At 40.8% G+C, this 22355-nt stretch overlaps 2 protein-coding genes across 2 annotated transcripts; both read left to right on the forward strand.

The window, feature by feature from the left end:
• Positions 1–945, forward strand: LOC129076353 (olfactory receptor 52K1-like). The gene has a single exon (XM_054580526.1). The coding sequence runs from the start codon at positions 1–3 to the stop codon at positions 943–945; it is 945 nt and encodes a 314-aa protein (XP_054436501.1).
• Positions 946–15797: 14852 nt separating this feature from the next.
• On the forward strand, positions 15798–16742 carry LOC129076369 (olfactory receptor 52K1). The gene is given in 1 exon segment (XM_054580541.1): positions 15798–16742. A coding segment is annotated over 1 exon segment (945 nt).
• Positions 16743–22355: the final 5613 nt, after the last annotated feature.

Consider the following 22355-nt stretch of genomic DNA (forward strand, 5'->3'; position numbering starts at 1 on the left):
ATGTTAACCTCCAACATCACCTCAACTCATCCAGCTGCCTTCTTATTGTTGGGAATCCCAGGCCTGGAGCACCTACATATCTGGATTTCCATTCCCTTCTGCTCAGCCTATACTCTAGCCCTGATTGGCAACTGCACCCTCCTCTTCATCATCCAGGTTGACGCAGCCCTCCATGAGCCCATGTACTTCTTTCTGGCCATGTTGGCAGCCATTGACCTGGTTCTTTCTTCTACAACACTTCCCAAAATGCTAGCTATTTTTTGGTTTAGAGAACGAGAGATCAACTTCTATGCCTGTCTGGTCCAGATGTTCTTTCTCCACTCCTTCTCCATCATGGAGTCAGCAGTGCTGCTGGCCATGGCCTTTGACCGCTATGTGGCCATCTGCAAGCCGCTGCACTATACCTCAGTCCTGACCGGGCCCCTAATCACCAAGATTGGCACGGCTGCTGTGATTCGGGCAGTGACACTAATGACTCCACTCCCCTTTCTGCTCAGACGCTTCCACTACTGCCGAAGCCCCAAGATTGCCCACTGCTACTGTGAGCACATGGCGGTGGTGAGACTGGCTTGTGGGGACACTCGCTTCAACAACATCTACGGCATTGCAGTGGCCATGGTTATAGTGGTGTTGGATCTTCTTTTTGTTACCTTGTCTTATATCTTCATCCTTCGTGCAGTCCTACAGCTTGCCTCTCAGGAGGCTCGCTACAAGGCCTTTGGAACATGTGTGTCTCATATAGGCGCCATCTTAGCCTTCTACACACCCGTTGTCATCTCCTCAGTCATGCACCGTGTGGCTCGCCGGGCTTCCCCACATGTGCACATTCTCCTGGCCAATTTCTATCTGCTCTTCCCACCCATGGTCAACCCCATTATCTATGGGGTCAAGACCAAGCAGATTCGTGAGAGAGTCTTTGGACTATTCCTGAGAAAGTACCCATAAATGGAGAGTGAAGGATTGGTGGAGAAAGAGTGGTGCAGGTTAAATGCTCAAATGGGGGTGTGGATACAACAGGAAGTGGAAGGCTCTCAGAGCATCTGTGTTTAGTTCTTTCATGGCATAATGAAAAAGGTAAATGATGTCCTGGAACTCACTGTATCACTAGTCTGATCCAGACTCAAGGGTATGAATCCTCTGGACTCAAAACTGTCAATGGTTTTGCTATTTTCTCAGAGTCCTCACTTCTATCATGAACTTGACAAAGGCTTAACCTACTCTCCGTTTAGTGATATCACCTAAAGACACAAAGGTACTGGCAAGTTTATTTACTTAAGAGGAGACTGAGAATCTGGATGTCTATTCTGAGTTTTTGGGAATTTGGTTATCTATTCACTCAGAACCTATGTGAGAACCAACATTTCATGTGATGCAGGAACACTTTCTTAGTCATTCTGCCAGGTGGTATCCAGCCTCTGACTAAACCCTCCCCATTTGGGGGAGCTTGTGCAGTTCTAAGTCGGCTGCTGCTGTAACAAATATTCAAAAATGTAGAGGTACACTTGGAGCTGGGAAATAGATAGACGCTGGAAAATTTTGGAAGCATATATTGGAAAATGCCTAGAGTGACTTGAAGAGATTTTTGGTTAAAAATATAAAGGCATTCTTGTTTGCATTCAGAAAGAAAACTATAGTGAAAGCTTCTATCTTTTTAGAAGATAACTATATAACCATGAACAAAATGTTGGTAGAACATGAACAATAAAGGCTCTTCTGATAAGGTCACATACAGAAAGAAGGAATGTGCTATTAGTAACTAGAGAAATATAATTCTTGTTATAAAATGGCAAAGAACTTGACTGAATTGTGTTCTAAAATTTTGCAGAAAGTAGAACTTGTAGTAAAAAGAGCAGAGAGAGAGAGAGAGAGATTGAAGAATGATTCATTAAACAAAAGGAACCAGAACTTAAAGATTTTGAAAATTCTTACCTTATCCAGATTGTAAAAAACACACAAGTGTATTCAGGAGAAAACATCTAAGGGTATGACTGGGCAACCATTTCCTTGAAAAGATTAGGCTTGTGACTTATTCATCCAAATTGCCATTTCAGGCCGAGTCAGGAATAGAAATAGAGTTACACAGGAAACACCTGTGGAGGACCCTTATCACTGATAGATTGGAGCCCCATGAGTTACATGGGAGGTCAACAGCATTTGTGAGAATTATGTACAAGAAGTTCTGCCCACTTGGACTTAAGGTGATGGAGATGAGGTGAAATGATGGAAAGCTGTTAGACTTCTGGGATCCTATAGAATTGGCCAATGGAGCTATTTGACTGAGCACGATCTCATTCTTCAAGAAAAGGGAAGAACACCAACATGGTTCAGAATATTTTGGGCTGCCATTGTCACTATGGGCCTAAAAAACACGGACCCAGGGGTTGGACTGTCTCTTCTCAGTTTCAAAGGGCAGGTCACATTCTTCCTTTCAGGAGGTCAGGCTGCCTCCACCAAGGACCAACGGTTAGAAATACCCACCCAGGACTGAGATGTCAGGACTACAGCCAGATTGGGAGGGGTTTGGAGCTGCCACATGACTATACTTCTTCAGGCCTACTAGACAGAGTACCGAGCCAAAAAAGATTATTTTAGAGCCTTAAAATCTAATGCAATTTGCCATGCTAGGTTTCATGTTTGTTTGTGACTCATAACACCATTTTAAATTTTATTTCTGACTTCTTCTTTTTGGAATGGGTGTGTCTATGCTATGCTTGTGACCCACTGTATTTTGGAAGCAGATAACTAAATTGGTTTCACAGGTTCACAGCTGAAGAGGAATTTTGCCTAAGGATGGCTCATGCTGCCACCAAAACGCAGGCCTGGCTGCCTGCTGCTATGAAAGCCAATACTTGAGTCAGATGCTGATGTATCGGAAAGTAGTTTATTTTCAGATGCCAGTCACCTGGAAGATGAGGGTCTCATGTGTTAAAGCACATCTCCTGGGAAGATGGGGGACTTGTTTTTCAAAGCCCATCTCCACATCTCAATGGAGGCAGAGGTTTTTATAAGGAGGGAGAGGGGAATAGAACAAAGAGATCAAAGATGGGGATTGAAAAGTTCTTTCTGTGAAGACTAGTTTGGTCCATTGCGATAAAACAAGTGTTGGTCCAGTGTGCGTCATCCTGGTTTAGTCATCCTGGATTCACATCATCCTGACTCTTCGTGATCCTGGCTCCATGTCATCCCAGCTTCATGTCATCCTGGTTTTACAGTTGAAAGCAAATCTCCCAGAGCTGGGATACCTAAAGGTCGGAGTCTGTATATTTTGAAGTTAGTTCGTGGGATTCTTATGCACACATGCTGTCTCTCTATTAGCTGCATATTTGTCAGAGTCAGCATTTACAGAAACAATCCCAAAAGAATGGTGGGGTCGGTTACAATTCCCCACTGTCACAATTTTCCACTGTTACAATGCCCGAGTCTCACCCATAAATGACTAAATGAGATCTAAATGGAATTTTATATTCAGGATTGAAGATGGAATGAGTTAAGACTTTGGAAGTTGTTAGGGTGGTGTGAATGTGTTTTTGTGTGAAGACATGCATTGTAGGAAGGCAAAAAGCAGATCTTTGTGGGCTGGACTGCAACCCCCCCACAGTTTATATATTGAAGTCATAACTCCCAGAACCTCCCATAGGGTCTTTAAGGAAGTCATTAAGTTAAAATGAGGTCATTAAGATAATTACGAATCCAAAATAAGTCCTTATAGGAAGATAAAATCTGGACACAGACACACAAGTGGGAAGACTTGTGAAGACCCAGGGAGAAGAATGCCATGTAGAAGCTAAGGAGAGGCGCCTCAGACAAATCCAATCCTGCTGGCACCTTAGGCTGGACTTGTAGCTTCCAAAATTGTGGAAAAAAAAAAAAAATGTCTCCCATTTAAGCCGCCTGGTTTGTGTTACTTCGTTATGGCAACCTAGTAAACTAGTGCCCCCTCTTACATTGTCTTCCCCAAATGCATTCCTGTACTTTTATCTTGTGACCCTTTGGTTTCTCAGAGAGTACTGTTTATGAATTATGTATATCTATTTCTTTTAAAAATTAAGTTTATCGGGGTGACATTGGTTAACAAAAGCATACAGGTTTGTATGTCTATTTCATTATCTATTGTAATCTCTCTCTCTCTCTCTCTTTATTTAATCCTCACCTGAGGACATGCTCATCGGTTGATTGTAGAGAGAGGGGAAGGGAGGAGAGAGAGAAACATCAATGTGAGAGAGAAACATTGATTGGTTTCCTCTCATATGTGCCCCGACCAGGGACCGAACACATAACCTAAGCCTGTGCTCTAATAAGGAATCCAGCAAGCCACCTTTTGATTTACAGGATGGCACTGCAACCAACTGAGCCACACCGGCCAGGGTTATCTGTCTATGTTTTTTAACTTTGAAAGAGACTGTCCAAGCCCATGTCAGATGGGATGTAGAAGGCAGAAAGGTGTTGAAAAAGGAAGGATGCAGTAAGAACTTTTTTGTCACTGTTCCCATCTCTGTTCTCATAATCTCTCTCTCTCTCTCTCTCTCTCTCTCTCTCTCTGTTACACACACACACACACACACACACACACACATAAAATGATACTTTACCTTTATATCCCCTATGGTCAAGGCCCCTTGTTTGCTTTTTGGAGCATAGTTAACACAAGTGAAAAGCTTCAAAATAGAAGCAAATACTAACAACACAAATAAACAGAGAGTGACATGTCTTTAAAGAACCTATTTTCTAAAACAAAGGTCTGTTTATCCTTCTGAGGACTCACACAAGGAATGTCACTGGCCTTCAGGTCATATCCATCCCCAGTGAAGGGGAAGTGGCTTTGTTTGTAAGTAAAGGTCCAATATCACAAGGATCCCACAAGTGGGTAATACATATAACATCAGAATAACCCAGAATAGTTACAAACAGTAAAAGGAAAGTTAACTTCTATATTTGCTTTTTTGAGTGCATAAAGTTGAAAAATATAGGCATATGATCTCACTTATACATGGAACCTAATCAACAAACAAGCAAGGAAAATATAACCAGATACACTGAAATAAAGAACAAACTGACAGTAACCAGAGGGGTGGGGGAGGACAATACAGGGGAAAGAAGGGGAAGGTCATCAAGGAACATGCATAAAGGACCCACGGACGAAACCAAAAGGGGGAAAGGTTGAGGGTAGGAGGTGGGGGAAAGTGCTGGCGGGAATATGGAGACAACTGTACTTGAACAACAATTTAAAAAATGCCAAAAAAAAAAAAAAAAAAAAGGATGGAAAAAGGCCACTGAACTCCAATAGTACCTTTTATCTGCATTTTGATGGTTAGTTGTCATGTGTATGACCTGTTGGACTTGCATAATTTAAAAGTTCTTAAGGGGTCTTGAAGATGATCAACCCCAACTACTCATTTTACAGATCAAGAAGCCACCAGTTTAATAGGAGAGCAGGCTGACTCCTAATACAGACCTTGCTCCATTACCTCCTCTCCTGCCAACAAACTTCTACAAAAACAAGGAGGACTGGTAATCAGTCACTCTGCTGCATAATATATCCAACCCAGTATGCACTTTCTCTTTTATTTTTAAAGTAAAAAGTAATATTGCTAATATAGAATTCTGGAAACTAGAAAAACTATTTTGTTTTTTTCCAAATATTTTCTTCCAGGTTTTTGGTGTACATGAGATCACATATTTATGGTATACTGAGTTTTTCTTTGAAATACTAAATCAAAACTCATTTTTAAACATTAAAGAATGTGCATGTTTTTAAGAAAAAAATATAAGCAGCCTATAAGCACATAAAATTTATTCTTATGCAAGGAAGATGAGATTATGAAAAATAAACTTGGTGCAGTAGTCTGGGCTTTATTACAATATTTCCAATCACCTATTCACTGGGAATTTTCAAAATTCCAACTGAGGCTGTATAGCTGCATACCATCCATGAATTAGCAGGAAGAGTACTTCCATGCTGGATCCTGTTCTGCTCAATGATCCCACAGCACCTTGCTTCCCTCCTGCTGGTCAAGCCTGAAGTCTTAGAGTTATTTCTGAATCTCTTCTTTCACACCCTACATATAATTAATAAAGAAATATCTTTGGTACCGTTTTATGATTATATACACACTCTGATTACTTCTCACCACATACACGGCTACCACCGTGGTTATGAGCCAACAACTTCTCTTCTCTGGATTACTGCAATACTTTAAAAATTATCTCCCTGCTCTGACCCGCACCTCGTATTGATGTTTTCATCACAGAAATCAGAAGCAATCTTTCACAACTACCGAGTCATGCCAACTCTCTGCTCAAGACTCTAGCTTTTATTCAGAGAAAAATCACGAATCTTTGCAAAGTCTTTGCATGACCTGTAGCTCCTGTGTGATCACAAAACTCAGTTAACAACAAAAAGCCCCTGTAGGTGGAGAGCATGTTACATTTATTAAGTTCCTAGGGCCAAAAGTAACCCCTACAGTTTATTCAACAGAGCAAAGGAAGGCAGAACACAATTGAATAACAGCTCTAAATGGGTGAAAGAAGGGAAAGGGCTTCTAGAATTCTATTCCCAAGGAAAAATATCTTTCATAATTGAAGATGACTGAATGGGTTTGTTTTATAAACAATTCTTCTTCTTTTTAAATTTATTTTGTATTGTTGACACTATTACAGATGCGACCCATTATCTTCCCTTTGCCGTCCTCCACCCATTCCGGCCTCCTCGGCCTCACCACCTTGTTGTCTGTGTCCATGGGCTATGCACACATGCACACATGTTCTTTGGCTGATCTCTTCTTGTTCCCCCACTCTCCTCCCCTTTGAGATCTGTCGGTTTGTTCCATGTGTCCATGCCTCTGGTTTTATTTTGTTTGTCAGTTTATTTTGTTCATTAGATCTCACATATTAGCGACATGTGATATTTGTCTTTCTCTGACTGGTGCAGTATGTCACTATTAGGCCTGCACTGAAAGAAAAGCTAAAAGTAGTTCCTTCAGCCAGAAGGAAAATGATGCAAATAGATAAATAGAAATGTAGGTAGGAGGGAAGGAAGGACACCAAAAAAGTTAAGTACGTGGGTAAATATATATGAATATTGATGCACAAAATGCAGAAAGACACAAATGGAATTGTACTGAGGTTCTAATACAGATATTCTAATAATTCTACATGTTCTAATAGTCTAACATTTATCTCTAGCACAGTTATCTAAGCCATGGCCACTGCCCACTCCATGTGCTTCGCATCCCTGGCCCTGTGATTTCAGGCTTCAGCCCCTCAGAATAGAGTCAGGACCAAAGCAAGGTATTTGTGCACTCAAACCCTGCCTCCTTTCTGTGGCTTTTTTCCTGGATGCTCTGACTTCAAGTTGTACTCACTCTGTAAAGCTTAGACCATCCAGCCACCCTGGACATGGCCTAGATTCCTGGTTCCTACGGGTATGCAACAGCATGTCCTCTGCTCCATCATGAGCTTTCTCTCAAGCTACGGCTACTTTTCCTTTGTGTAGCTTCTGACCAATACCAACTTTTGCATCTAATTTTTTGATGAGGTGCTCCTTACATAGACTGTATCCTCTTGGCCTAGCTGTGCTTGGTTGAATTAGGGCCCAACATTAAATCTATTATATAGGAATCACACTTTATCTTAACACTTCAGGAAATTAGATGTATCATGGGGATGAGAGGATAGGATGTCCCTTAATCAACTACACCTGAAAGCTAATAAGGAAAGATGAAGTTATGGCCAGGATGCCTCTATGGGAAGGGAGTGGGTATGACTGAGGTACATGGGTCTCAAATTACTTAATAAAAAGTTATGAGGAATTAGAGCATGCAAACTCAATAAGGACTTTAGCAAAAATCTGGGCTTCATAATTAGCAGGAATTAATGTGAATTGTAGGTAGAAAGAGGGACCTTTATTTTTTATAGATAGTTGGTCATTGTTGATAAGTAATTATACTAATAGTGGCTTTCTCAATTCATAATTCGATCATACATTCACCCTTTATATTAGGAAAACTTGAGACTATCTTCACTTTAGATATAAGAAACATAGCATGACCAAAGAACTGTCATTCCAAAGCCACAAGCTGGAAATTAGTGCCTAGCTCAAACCAATATATAACATATACGCAAAGTAAATACCTAATAGATGACCTTGGCCTAGTGAGGCTGGAGCTCCTGCCCTTCCAGGTCATGTGAGATAGCACTTGGTTACAGTTTACATGTTGTAATGAGACAATGTTTCTTAGGAGACACTGCAAGGAAGGTTTGGGGTCTGGAGAGGCACATCAAAGACCAAGGTTCCAGCAGGCACTACCTGAAGTGCTCACAGCTGTGAGGGACTAGTAATGACTCTTGGGAGGCAGGACTAAGTGCCACTTAACATGGAGAGGACATGGACTTCAGAGAACCCTAGGGGTGAAGCCCTGGCTCCAGGGAGTCCCCTTGAGTCAACATGTAGAGAGGAGGCTGGAGTCTTCCATGAGCCCCCAAGGGCCTCATCAGTTACAGCAGTGTCTACTTCCACATCCTTTTGGGAGAAGAGCAGAGGTTTGTGAAGATAAAGCCAGCTGCCTCCTTCCCAGCTTCCTCCTTCTCAGACTCCTCCCACTGAAGTTTCCTGGAGCAGAGGACAGGGCCAAGAATCCTACTTAAGACTAAAGACTGTGGTCAGAGCTGAACTAGCAGAAACAGGACAGAAGTGGCAGAGGTGTGGTTGAGTGGCTGAGGATGGGGCCCTCTTAATTACCTTCCACACCCAGTGCTGGTCTTAGGCATCAACTCCCTGCCTGCTCCCTATTTCCTTAGTGCCTCTTTTTCGGCTCCTCAGTTGAGGGAGTGCAAGTCTTCACCGTCCAACCCTAATGCTTTGTCTACAAACTCCAGACACTCCTTCCACTATGGAGGATTTTTGCTTTCCTTCTGTGCCAAACCCTGTGGTTCACCTCAAAGAAGTCATAGCTGATTATTTCTGCTTGAACCTTGTCATTTTTCTCCCCTGTCATTTCTCCTCCCACCCACCAGTATCCTTGACCCACATACGAAGCTCCTGTACTAGTCAGGAGAGAGAAAATGAGGCCTGAATTAGGCAGATGCAGCGAGAGGTAAGGAATACATTTCTTACCGATTCTTCTTCCACAAGCCACATCCTTGATGGACCTTACGTGAGTGATTATTTTCCTGTCTCTGGGTCAAAATCATTCAAATTATCTTTCTGATACCCTCTTATGACATAGGTGTAGACTACAGAGTAGTGCCAGTAGAAACTGAGTACTTTCTGTGCCTGGAGCCTCAAGTAAGCACTTTCAGAAACAACAATGAAATAGACAAGTCTTATGATCTTTTGTAGACATTTTGGCTTCTGAAGCAGAGTACAGGCAGGATGAACCATTCACGACAAAGCAGGTTCCGGCATTCTGGGCATTTGATAAGAAAGACTGGCTCTACTTACTCCTGTTCTCTGATATCCTTATTCTGGGAGGGATATATTTTTGATGAGCTTCAACAGAAGTAAGGGTCATGCAGTGTTGGACACCCTGCGTTTGGGGTAGAAGTTGGACAGAATAGATAGCTTTTTATTTGTGTGAGGAAGGGTGGATAGGTCACAAGGTGTCACTTATGTTCAGAAGATGGGGAGAACACGTCAGGGAGATGTAGGGGCTCAGAGGCAAAATATGATGCACTCATTTTTGTTGAAAAATGCATATTAACTGAGGGTGAATCTGCAACATGTATGTGTGATCATTCACATCATTTATAGACTATTATGTAGTTGTCACTATTCTTATCATTGAGAGTATACTAGGGAAAACAAAGAAGTTGTACTGAAATTGGAATTGTTTCCTACAAAGCCAAAATGCTTGTTCCTGGCAAAGATGAATGTATATTAGTAAGACATGGAAAAGTGCTTTCCAATGAGGAGATTTTCTTCTGATGCAGGAAACCAAAGGTGGTTGGGCTTTCTTAGAGCTTCTATGTTGGTTGAATGTTAAATTGGAAGAAAACCAACTATTGGACCAGACAAAGAGATATTCTAAACATAGTGAGAGGACAATTTCCATTCTGGTTATTCATTCTTCATTTGAACACAACGTGTATGCTAGATGCTGGATGTGAATAAGGCCATCCCTTCACCCTGAGCGCCTTCACTTCACAATGTGTGGGGTGTTTGTGATAGGGTGGAAATTGGAGCACAAAGGCAGAGATCTGCACACATTTTAGGAGTCCTGTTCTAGTAGTGCATGAGAGATGATGGTGTCTTGAATAAGTGGCATGGTTATCGAAATGCAGTAGGCAATTCTGAAACATTCTGTGAAGGTTGATTCAATTGGAGCTGCTTGTGGATTGATAATGGTGCAGAAAGTATGGGGTAAAACTAAGGATAACAATTCTGGGTTGAACTACTGGTTGGAGAGGACATTATGTACTGAGACATGGAAGGCATACAGAGGGAAGAAGTTAAGATTTTGGCATCAAGCATGACGGGCTGAGATATCTGTGAGACTGCTCTGTGGGGATAGTGAGCAGACAGTTGGGTCCAGTGGTCTGTGGGTTAAAGAGAAGTTGAGAATACAGAAACACATTTTCATAATTTCAGGGGTGATAATGAAATTCACGGTAAACAAGTAGAACACCTAGAAAGAGGGTAATTTTTAAGGACTTTTCTGATGCAATAGTCTTTCTTTTGAATATTTTGTTTTCTTTTGCTACTAGTGAATTTCCTTTCCATTTAAAAAGATGCCCTTTTCTTTGGTGGATCTCTTCACCTTCTTTTATCCAGTCTCCCAACCTCCCTCCCCTCTGAGTGTTGTCAGTCCGATCCAGAGAACAGCTGCCTCTGGTTCTGCTTTGTGTGTCACTTTATTTTGTTCACATGTCAGTGAGGTTGTATGGTGTTTGTCTCTGACTGGCTGATTTTGCTTAGCATGACTATCTCCAGGTCCATTCCTGCTGTCGCAAATGTATCTCAATTAAAAACAAACGATAAGAAAGATATCAACATACTAATTTTTGACATGTTAAAAATATTAAAAATGTTTATCTTAGAATTAATAAATTGGGGTATATGCAAGGCAACTTGGTTCTATTGAAAATAAAGGAGAATGAGCAATTAGAATTACATTTTGGAAAAAAAATGAAAAAGACAGTTTTTAATAATTTAAGGTATTTTCAAGATATCCTTTAGAAAATTTCCAAAGGATCATACTATGGCAATCTTGCTAATTTTTTATCTTCACAGTTAATGAACTGTGCATAGTATAAAAATAATAAAAACATGCCCTTTTCTCTCCTTCTTAAAATAATTGATCATTACCCTGACTGGTTTGTCTTCCAGGGGTTGGGCATCATCCTTAAAACGAAAAGGTGGCCAGTTCCTTTCCCAGTAAAGGCGCATGCTTTGGTTGCAGGCCAGGACTCTGGTTGAGGGCCTGTGGGAGGCAACGTGCTGATGTTTCTATCACACATTGATGTTTCTCTCTCACACTTTCTCCCTCCCTTTCTTCCTCTCTAAAAATAAATAAATAAAATCTTTTTTAAAAAAAGCAATTGATTACCTACAACACACACTTTTTCCTTTATTCCACTCCTCTCTGAGGCTGGCAGGGCCCTCTTTGCTTTTGTGTTTCCAGAAAACCTCCTCAGAAACCTGAACCATGTTGACCAATTTCAATTTCTCTTGTTTTCTCAACTAACTTCATTAAAATTGGCGTTGCCTTTCTTTATTCTAGCACAGTTTTCGTTCCCAAGGTATGCAACCCACTGCATTTCTATACACAAGGCCAGTTCTTTGTTTTGGCATTGTTTGTCTTACCTGTAACAGTTTGCATGGAACAATTCCTCCTCCTTATTCCATACAGTCAGTAGCCTGTCAGAGCAGCACATGATCTTGGCAACTTTTCTGGTAGGTTGCCCACTCTCAGTCTCTTTTGCTGACTCTTCCTCTATTCAACCCAACTCCCTATCTACCCTATTTTTAATGTTGAATTTCAGTTCCTGGTTCTCTTTATTTTATTAACACTCACTATCTTGGTGATCTCAGTCAGATTCAAAGCTACTAATACTATCTATTTCCAATGATCACACATTTATAATCAGCCATCAAAATCTCTCTCTCACACTCCAGACTTGCATATCCCAATGTATTTACGTGTCCACTTGAATTTCTGATCGCCATCAGAAACACAACATATCCAAAGTTAAAATTGTCATCTCTCTCTCTCCCCGTATTTTTGTCCCATCTCAGTGGAGAGCAACTCCCCCTTGTTATTAGCTGCTTTATCTAAAAAAATTGGTGTTATTTTGACTGCCTTTTTTCTTATGATCTGTACTTAATCTGTCAAAAAAAAAATCCCGTGGCACTTTTCTCAAATGTATCTCAAATCTGTTTGCTTCCACCACCTTCACTGCCATCACCTTGGTTCTCAGCTAACATTCTCCTTTTCCTTATTACTCTAATAACCTCCCAAGTCTGTTTTTCTTTTCTTCACCCTTCCCCTTTCATGTTATGCTCATGATAGGAAGCACAGAAAACTTTATAAATTGTCAGATATGTCCCTTAGCTCATAAAATGTCTTTATGAGAGAAAGGAGGAGTTTTTGCAAATTTCCTGCAAAGACTTACCAGGTCCTGTGTGATCTGGCCCCACATTTATGAAACTGATAAATGTCTCATTCGTTCCAATCTTTTAGCTACACTGGCGTCGTAGCTGATTTTTGAACATTAATGATATTACTGTCTTTGGGTATTTGTTCTGACAGCTCCCTTTGCCTGGAGTTCTTCACGCAGGGGTAATTTTCTATATGTTCTATCTTTTATGACTCTCTCACTTCTTTTTTGTTCTAGTCATTGCTACTGTAACCACTGGAATGCAGGTATAACTTGGTTGCAGTCAACTCAGCTGCACCCTGCCCTTGGGTTTCTCTGTTCCATTGCATGGGCACTGAAGGAGACTGTTTAGCTATTCTGGAACATGTATGAACCTGGAAGTATGAAGAAACTAATACTTAATGTTCATCCTTTTGGGGGGGTAGGCTGGAAACCAGTAGATAAATATACGCCTCTTTCATATCTTGCTTGAGCAGACAGTACTGAGTTGCCTTCTATGTACTATTTTTTTTTAGAATTTTTCAATTATAGTTCATATTCAAAATTATTCTGCATTAGATTTAGTTATACAGCATAGTGGTTAGGAGATCATATACTTTACAGAGTGGTTCCCCCCATCCGATGTCTTAAGTACCCGCCTGGCACCATACATAGTTATTACAATATTATTGACTATATTACTTATACTGTAATTACATCTCTGTGACTAATTTGTAACCACCAATTTGTACTTCTTAGTCATGTGGCATTGATTACACATTTTCCAGCTTAGTAATTCAGTTTTGGATGTGATTCTCTGCTTTGTTGTTTTAGTCTTTCCTCCCACCTTACTCTCTTTCATAATCTTCCCCCATAAGCACCTGCATGGAATCCAAGGTTCTGACTTTTAGTGAAACAGAGCTAATGTATTTTCTCACCTGATTCATAATTTGCTCTAATTTCTGACCTAATGAAGTCTACATGCATTTCTTTTAAAAATATTGCTATCTTCCACTTCTTCTAACTCCAAGGATTCCTATTCTCATTACCTTTTTTTAAAAACTACTACATAAATGATATTATTTTATTATCCTTCTTGAACCTTCAGAAAATGTGTTTACTAAAGCATCAATCTATTTTATTTGCACACTTTTGTATTTAGTAAAGCAATTAATTTTTTCAGTAAATGTACTGAATATATTTACTGAGTGTTTTGTGAGTATAAAATTGAACATAGCTCAATATTGAGCCCTGAAGAAATTCCATATTTAGAGGTAGGGCAGATACAGGTGACTAAAATGAGAACCTAAGAGATAGGAAATGATAGTATCATTGTACCCAAGAGAAAAGAGGGTTTAGAAAGGAGAGCGCTGTCAATACAGATATGAGATGCTGAGAGGTCGAGCTGCACGGAAGCAGGTGGATTACAGTGACACCATCATCAGAGAGGTCATCGTTGGTCCCAGTGTAAGTGGTTTCAGAAGAGCAATGGGAATGAATTCAGGTTGCAATGTCCCATTACCAAGGGAGATGCGAGAGAGTTGAGACTGAATATAAGCATTTCTAGAAGTTTTCTGTGACAAGAAGCAGAGATTTGAATTAACAGAAGGAGGAGAATATAAAATAGGCAGGACAATATTAATCAACATAATGATTTTGTTTAAAAAGTGTAGTTCTATAGAAGAAGAGATATAAATGACAAATACGGCTCTGCAAACACTAAAGAATGACACGTAATTCTTTATACATAAAATAACCTTATAAATAATCCCTCCCTAGAACCTCCCGTAAAGGTAGGGCATTTCTCCTCCCCATTTAGAGAGAAGAAAATGGTCTCAGAGATAAGAGATTTGCGTAAGTTCATGCAACTTGTACAAATGGCCGTTGTGATTTGACCCAAAACCTTCACATTCTAAAATTTTTCTGTACCACATGGAAAGAAGTCAGTTTCCAATTTGGATATGCTGATGTTGTTGCTTGTAAGCCATTTAGATGGAAGCAATAAAGCCTAATTATTTAGGGCATAGGATTGGCCAAACTCAGAAACTCAGTTGCCTAACACTATTAACTCTAAAATCGTAGAGATATTAGATTTCCAAAAACTTAATTTTCTTAGATTGAAAGGAGACCGAGTTTTTCCAGTACTTACTTTGTTCAGTGATATAGTAAATGTAAGTACATTATTTTAATAATGCTTGTAAAAACCACATTAACTGGATTCTGTAAGACAAAAGTAGCTGTGTAAAAGCTGGGCAACTCCAATATTTAAGGATTTGAAAGGAGAGAAAAATGAACAAGAGAAGAGGACAAGATAGAAGATTAAGAATAGAGGGCATTTATTATGAAAGTCATATATCAGTTTTGCTAAATATGAGAGAGTTTGCCAGAAATGAAAATGAGGAAGCTAGAGGATGCCTGGAGGGAGAGCCACGTGAAAAGGGGGCTAAAAATGAATTTAGATGGAAGAGACCCTTTAAGAAGGAGGCAGGGCTGTTATGCACAGAGATTTGTGGATGGGGAAAGGACCTGGAGATATATCCTAAGAGCAGTTCTCTTTAGTAGAACTTTCTACAACAATGAAAGCATTATGTATCTGAATGGTCTAATAGGGTCTCACTAGTACCATGTGGCTATTGGGCACTTACAAAGTGTTAGGTATACCTGAGGTGTTTCATTTTAATTTTATTTCAATAAATATAAATTGCCACATGTGGCCAATGGCAATTATGTCAGATAATGTAGTGCTAGAGAAAATATACAGATTGTACAATGAATAAGAGCATTAGAAATTACAGGTTTCATTCAACTTATACAGATGCCCATGCCTGAGATTTCAGAATAGAAAAGTGGCTTTTGTGGTTGTGAGTTTAGTTTGATTATCCAGGTGGAATGGTAACAATGTATGTTCTAAAAAATTTCATTTGTTTAAACATATTTCCACTTCTTTAAACAGGGTATTACTGACATCACCTTGAACACAGAAGACTCTACCTTGTCTTTATTTGTGTGTGAAAGCTGTCTTGTAATATGAGTTCTAATCATGTTTAATATTCTATCTAGTCAATGAAATTCAAAGTTCCTTGAGGGAAGAAAACATGGATTATGTTTCTCCATGTCAACATTTTCAAGATCTAATAATGGGAACAAGAGCTACTCCTCCCCATGAGGTACAAACAGAAGGTGAATGGGCCAATAAACACTGACAAGGAGAATTTCCAGAAGCCATGTCAGCCTCCAATATTACTTTAGCCCATCCAGCTGCCTTCTTGTTGGTAGGAATTCCAGGTTTGGAGCACCTGCATGTCTGGATCTCCATTCCTTTCTGCTTCACCTATACTCTCGCTCTGCTAGGCAACTGCACCCTCCTGTTCATTATCTGGGCTGACGCAGCCCTCCACGAGCCCATGTACTTCTTTCTGGCCATGTTGGCAGCCATTGACCTGGTTCTTTCTTCTACAACACTTCCCAAAATGCTAGCTATTTTTTGGTTTAGAGAACGAGAGATCAACTTCTATGCCTGTCTGGTCCAGATGTTCTTTCTCCACTCCTTCTCCATCATGGAGTCAGCAGTGCTGCTGGCCATGGCCTTTGACCGCTATGTCGCCATCTGCAAGCCGCTGCACTACACCTCAGTCCTGACTGGATCCCTTATCACCAAGATTGGCACGGCTGCTGTGATTCGGGCTGTGACACTAACGACTCCACTCCCCTTTCTGCTCAGACGCTTCCACTACTGCTGAAGCCCCAAGATTGCCCACTGCTACTGTGAGCACATGGCGGTGGTGAGACTGGCTTGTGGGGACACTCGCTTCAACAACATCTACGGCATTGTAGTGGCCATGGTTATAGTGGTGTTGGATCTTCTTTTCGTTACCTTGTCTTATATCTTCATCCTTCGTGCAGTCCTACAGCTTGCCTCTCAGGAGGCTCGCTACAAGGCCTTTGGAACATGTGTGTCTCATATAGGTGCCATCTTGTCCACCTACACACCCGTTGTCATCTCCTCAGTCATGCACCGTGTGGCTCGCCGGGCTGCCCCTCATGTCCATATACTCCTTGCTGTCTTCTACCTTCTTTTCCCACCCATGGTCAACCCCATTATCTATGGTGTGAAGACCAAGCAGATTCGTGATCATGTGCTGAATCTATTCTGGAAAAGGTCTGTGTAGATGCATCTTTTTTTCTTACTCAGTGGTATAGTATTCAGTGAGTACTGGGGTAAGGCATAGAGGAATGCTCTCAAGTAGGAAAAATATAGAGTCTCCATATTTGTTAATTCTCCAGTATGACAATAAAATGAAGTCCCAATTTCACTGATTCACCAATAACATGAAAACAGGTGTGTCCCATAGAGTGTATGATAGCAGAACTTTTACCTTGCTATTTTCATAGACTCATCACAAGAACCTTCCAAAGTGCTATTGTCATATCAGTGAAAAATAGTAGGAATTTTGGCTGAGACTGCTGATGTCTTCATACAGAATATGAGTGAGAAATTCAACCCCAAATTTTGTTACCCAAAGGCTAAAACCACATATAGTACTGAAATTAATTCCATATTTCTTTTGAAAAATGGTCTTCAGCCTCTGCCACTCTTTAGCCCACTACTTTTGTAGTGGCTTTTTGTTGAACAACTCCTTTTCTAAGGAGACTTATTTCTTCTGTTAAGTCAGTTCCTTTCTGACCTATAGTAATGGCCAATTCCTTTATTGTACAATTAACAAGGCAGTCTTCTGGTGTCACTTGATAAAAATTTATATTATGTGACTTTTCACATGTTTATGCCTTTTGTCTCCAAAAAAGATCTTAGTAATATTTGTTTAATGAAAGAATAGAAGAGCTAAATACTATCTTTGTGCTCTGGACTGTGGAAACACCTTTCCTTTTAAAGATGAGACTTCTGAAGCTAAAGAAGAAAATAGTGACAATATGTAGTTGTGATAGGTTATTATTGCTCACACATGTTTACTATCTTGTCCCTCTCCTGCTGGAGGGGTGTTTCCTCACTGTAGAAATACCTGCCTGTGACTTTCTTTGGCCAATGGAATTTGAATCACTTTGAAATGTGCCACAATCATCAGAAACTTTAATATGTGTGTGTGTGGCTTGGCTCAGTGACTCTTGCTTTTTATCTCTGCCACAAGAATGAGCATGTTTTCAATCAGTTTTCTCTTCAACCTAGAAACATCATGGAGAAGATACATAGAGCAGATGTGAATCTGACTCACAGCCTACAGGTGGTCCACAGTGTTCATATAACAGAGCAAAGCAGACTGTTGTATTTGTAGTAAACCACTGAGATTTGAGAGTTGCTGCTTGAATTGTGAGTTTTTTCTTGCGCTCCATTTCAGGACAGTTCAAGACTCTTAAGTACTTAAATAAAAAAAAAAGTCCATGTTTTTCTTATCATATCCTGAAAATGATACCGAATATCAGTTTTCTTTGTCTCCTTATATGAACTCTTATAAGTGAACATTATTTCAGTCAATTTATAAAGAAGCTCTTATGCATACTTTTTTATGAAGTCCAACTTATACAATAATGTTCTCTATTTTTTTAATTTGTGACCCTTTTATTTCCTTAGTACTAATTAAAAGGAGTTTATTTAATTTTACGAAATGAAGAGGAAAAGCTTATAGGTTCTGAAAAGTCATCAGCAGACCGTCCAGACCCGTGTCATAGTCACCTGTCGCAGCTTGCCTCATAGACACACGTGGAGGCAGAGGGTTTCAATGGAGTTCTGGTCAGTTCGTAAGTCTCTCAATCCTCTAGATGTTGAGGTAGGTAATTGGGCAGCAGGGAAGGAAGTGGTTTAAACCGCAGGCCTTTAACTCTGTTTTCTGAACCTTTTCAAATTCTCAGTACAGATGGGGCATTCTGTGTTGTAGATTAGATTACTGTTTAAAAAGGCACACTTTCCCAGAATATACTTACCCACATGTTGACTCTGGGGCTGGCCATCTACACTTCTTTGGTCACTGTGGTATTAGCAGACACGGTGCAAGCAGAGGCTTGAAATTTGCTTGTGCAGAGGGGCTTGTTGTGTTCTGACTCCCCTACACCCTGAGAATGTGCCCTGGTTAACCTCTTGTCTGAGGAGGATGTGGAAAACGTGGAGATGAGCTGCCTTATCAACTTGCAGCTTCAAGCAGAACCTCCCAGCCAAGCCCAGCATGGATCAGCAGACTCCCAGTCAACTGGAAGATGGACTAACAATTCAGCTGAAGTCAGAAAAGTCATTTTAGCCAATGTATGAGATGAAGAGTATGAGAAATACATTCTATTGTTGTGTTCTGCTAGATTTTGTGGGTATATTTTTCCACAGTACATTCTGGAACCTGTTTATCTGTTATCGTTAATAAGTAAATTGAATATAGTAAAATGGATTAAATCATTATTTCCGACGCAATATCTCATTTGTCCCTATATTTGGTGTGGGAATGTCCTTGACTGTCTAGTAACATTTATACCCTCCACAGAGAGTGATTTTGTCCCACATAGAAGTCTAATAGTATACAAAAATAGTGTTACAAAAGTAATAAATTCTATGCACTATTAGCTTTATTCACAGATAGGAAATAACTCAGAGTCTCTATCTTATATCAACACTGTATACTTAGATGGAACATCGTGTTCATGAGAATATTTGCATGCTATTTCTAGATTTTTAGTTTAATCATTACATAAACAATACAAGAAAATATGTTTATATTAATTCAAGCTTTATTACAACAATTTCTACCATTCTTGCATGCCAGTTCTGAATTTTTAGAGACTAAGTAATTTCAGTTCAGTTGCCCAAACAATGTCCCTTTATATGGAGTCCTGACTGACCCAGGTGTTTATTTTATCTAGGGAGCCCCAGATCACTGATAACTTAGACATGACCAGATCACCGATTTAGAACACAGATGAACAAAACCAAGAAGGCAAGCTTCGCTCTACATTTTATCAAATGTTAGAGCATCCCAAACTCCTTGAATATTATTTCATGTGGTGTTTTGCTTAGGATGCTCTATCTCACTGCTGGGTCTGTTTTTTCCCCTATTGTGTTTCTTCATTTCAGATATTACAATTTTCATCTCTGAAAGTTTGATTTGGATATTTTATATTATCTAATGCCTCTATTTAACATCTTCAATCTTTATTTTAGCCTCTTGAACACATAGAATATATTTATAATAATTGTTCATTATCTTTATATGTAAATTTTATCATTTGTGTCTTTATTGATTGGATTGTCCTGTATGTATTTCCCTGGTGATTTTTGATTGAATGTCAGATATGTTGAAATTTACTTTAGGGCACTGGATACTTCTATATTCTTATATATATATTCTTTTTTTAACTTTATTTTTATTGTTGACACACACACACAAATATAGATGTTTCCCATCCCCTCTTTGCCTACCTCCACCCAGGCCCCACCCCCTGCCTCTGGCCATCTCCACACTGTTGTTTGTGTCTATGGATTATGTATACAAATTCTTTGGCTAATAGCTTCACCTTTTTATACAGTTCCCCACTCCCCGTCCCCTCTGACATCTGTCAGTCTGTTCCATGTATCCGTACCTCTGGTTCTATTTTGTTCATCAGTTTATTTTGTGCATTAGATTCTACATATAAATGAGATAATATGGTATTTGTCTTTCTCTGACTGGCTTATTTCACTTAGCATAATAATCTCCAGATCTATCCATGCTGTTGCAAAGGGTAATTTCTTCTTTTTCACAGCTGCGTAGTATTTCATTGTGTAAAACGTACCACAGTTTTTTTATGATGTCTACTTTCATTTGGTAGGTGGGTTCTTGTAGGGTTGAGACCTCCTATTAGAATGTGGTTTATCCTACCTTTAGGTCCCCTTCTTCTGCTTTGAAGCATTCACTTGTGACACTGAGGCTATAAACCACTTTCTCCCACACCCCCAAGAAAAATGCTACAATTTTAAAGAGAAAAAGAGATGATATAATATTTGACTGTTAAAGGGGAGCTTGTTCTTATTTTAAACAGGTAATGGTGGGCATATAATTATTTTTATAACATTAAATACATTTAAAATTTTAACATAGCAGTTTTATTAAAAATGATAACAGTCTAGAAATTGTATATTTGGATTTATTTAACCTGATAATTCTAGGTGCATACTTGATTTTGAAAAATTGCATTTAAGGAGTCACTTGCAAAAAGTTAAAGAATCTCTTTCTGGTGTTTGATGTAAAAACTTCCAGAATGGTCAGGATTTGGATGGAACTGTTTTTAATCTATAAGTGCAAATCAGGTTAGAGAAAAAGATGGCGGAGGAATGAATGGGAGTCACGCTGACCTCCTCCCAAGACCAAACTGGAATTGGGACTAAATAGTGAAGTAATCACCTGGAAAACAATGGAACTATAGTGGGAGAGGAGCCTTGGAGCTGCGGACAGACAGTGGATTCAACTCTCACACATCCCAACGGGTGAGAAGTGTGGTGGAGGCTCAAGAGGGTGGGTTGGATGTCCACGGGCACTAGCACTAGAGGGACATTGAAATGGCCAGTTAGCTCCCCCTGAGAAGAACGGGGTCTGAATCATAAACAGGGACCTCTAAACTACAGCAGCTAAAACCAGGAAAATATAGACAGAATGAAACCCCGAAAACCTTAGGGGCGCTCTCTGCCAGAGACAGGTGGCTGGGGATGCAAAGAGACATTTAAAGGGCCAACGCAAAAATTGTAGTGGCAGCCACCCTCCTTGATCTCTGGGTAGAGGCAGCAGCGGGGTGGGCTGGTGCCTGGGAAAAGACTGGTGAGGAAAACTTTGTGAAAAGAACTGAAACGGCGGCCGGTGGAGCCCCGGTGATAATGCACCTCCCACTCTGCAGCTACCATCTCGCTCAGGCATAAGGGAATCAATTAACCTGCCTTTTGTGCGCTCCGCACACAGCTTGTGCGGGCGTGAGCTGGGGGGCTGAGTGCAGACTGGCTGGGAGAGCCTTGAGGAGAGACAGGAGACGGAGGCGTTGGGGAAAGAACGGGAGGAGGAACCGGGGAGCTCGACTCCGTCTCCTTTCCGAAGTCTCCATTGTGTGGGAAAAGGACACACCCCCAAAGAACCAAAAGCCGAAAAGCACACAATAGAGAGCCCAAAACCACCCAGTGCAGGTGCGCACACTTGCGCCGAGTGGCCGGCGAGGGTTGGTGAGTGTGTGTGTGGACACGCGCGGGCTGGCAAGGCCTCCCACAGGTTGGCACAGATGGGGCCTGCGAGGGAGTGCGCAGATTGGAGAGGGCAGGTGTAAATCGACCCACGCGGGCCTGCGAGTGCAGAGCAGTCTGCAGAAATAGTGGATCCCGGGCCGAAAGGGTCACAGAGCTGCCCAGAATACCTGGAGGAGAGACCCGAGATAGGATTAACCAGAGAGTCCTGGAGCTGACTTCCTCCCATTTCCGTAGTCTCCATTTGGCGAGGGCAAGCAACGCACCCAAAGAGCCAAAAGCGGGGAAAACACACAATAGAAGACCCTAAACTGACCAGTGCCAGAGAGCTCGCCGGGGGGCCAGACAAGTACGCGAAGTCGCGATAAGCCCCCTGGTCTGGGGCAAGCACACGCGAGCCCAGGCAGGCAGGGGATCCTGCAGCGCCGCGCCAGGGAGTGTGCTCAAGGAGCCAGCGTGGGAGTGCAGAGCGATCCACAGAAATAGTGGATCCCTGGCCGAAGGGGTCACAGAGCTGCCCAAAGCAGGAGTCAGACACTGACAGTAGACTCCTGAAAGGCTCAAACAAACGACCCAAGACCATATAGGG

The sequence above is a fragment of the Pteronotus mesoamericanus genome, unplaced genomic scaffold, assembly GCF_021234165.1.
Source record: "Pteronotus mesoamericanus isolate MK-2021 breed Mesoamerican mustached bat unplaced genomic scaffold, CSHL_Meso_final contig_590, whole genome shotgun sequence".
Taxonomy (NCBI): Eukaryota; Metazoa; Chordata; class Mammalia; order Chiroptera; family Mormoopidae; genus Pteronotus; species Pteronotus mesoamericanus.

Bases quoted from the DNA above. Each gene is read 5' to 3' on its own strand.
- LOC129076353 (XM_054580526.1), top strand. From the start codon at position 1: ATGTTAACCTCCAACATCACCTCAACTCATCCAGCTGCCTTCTTATTG.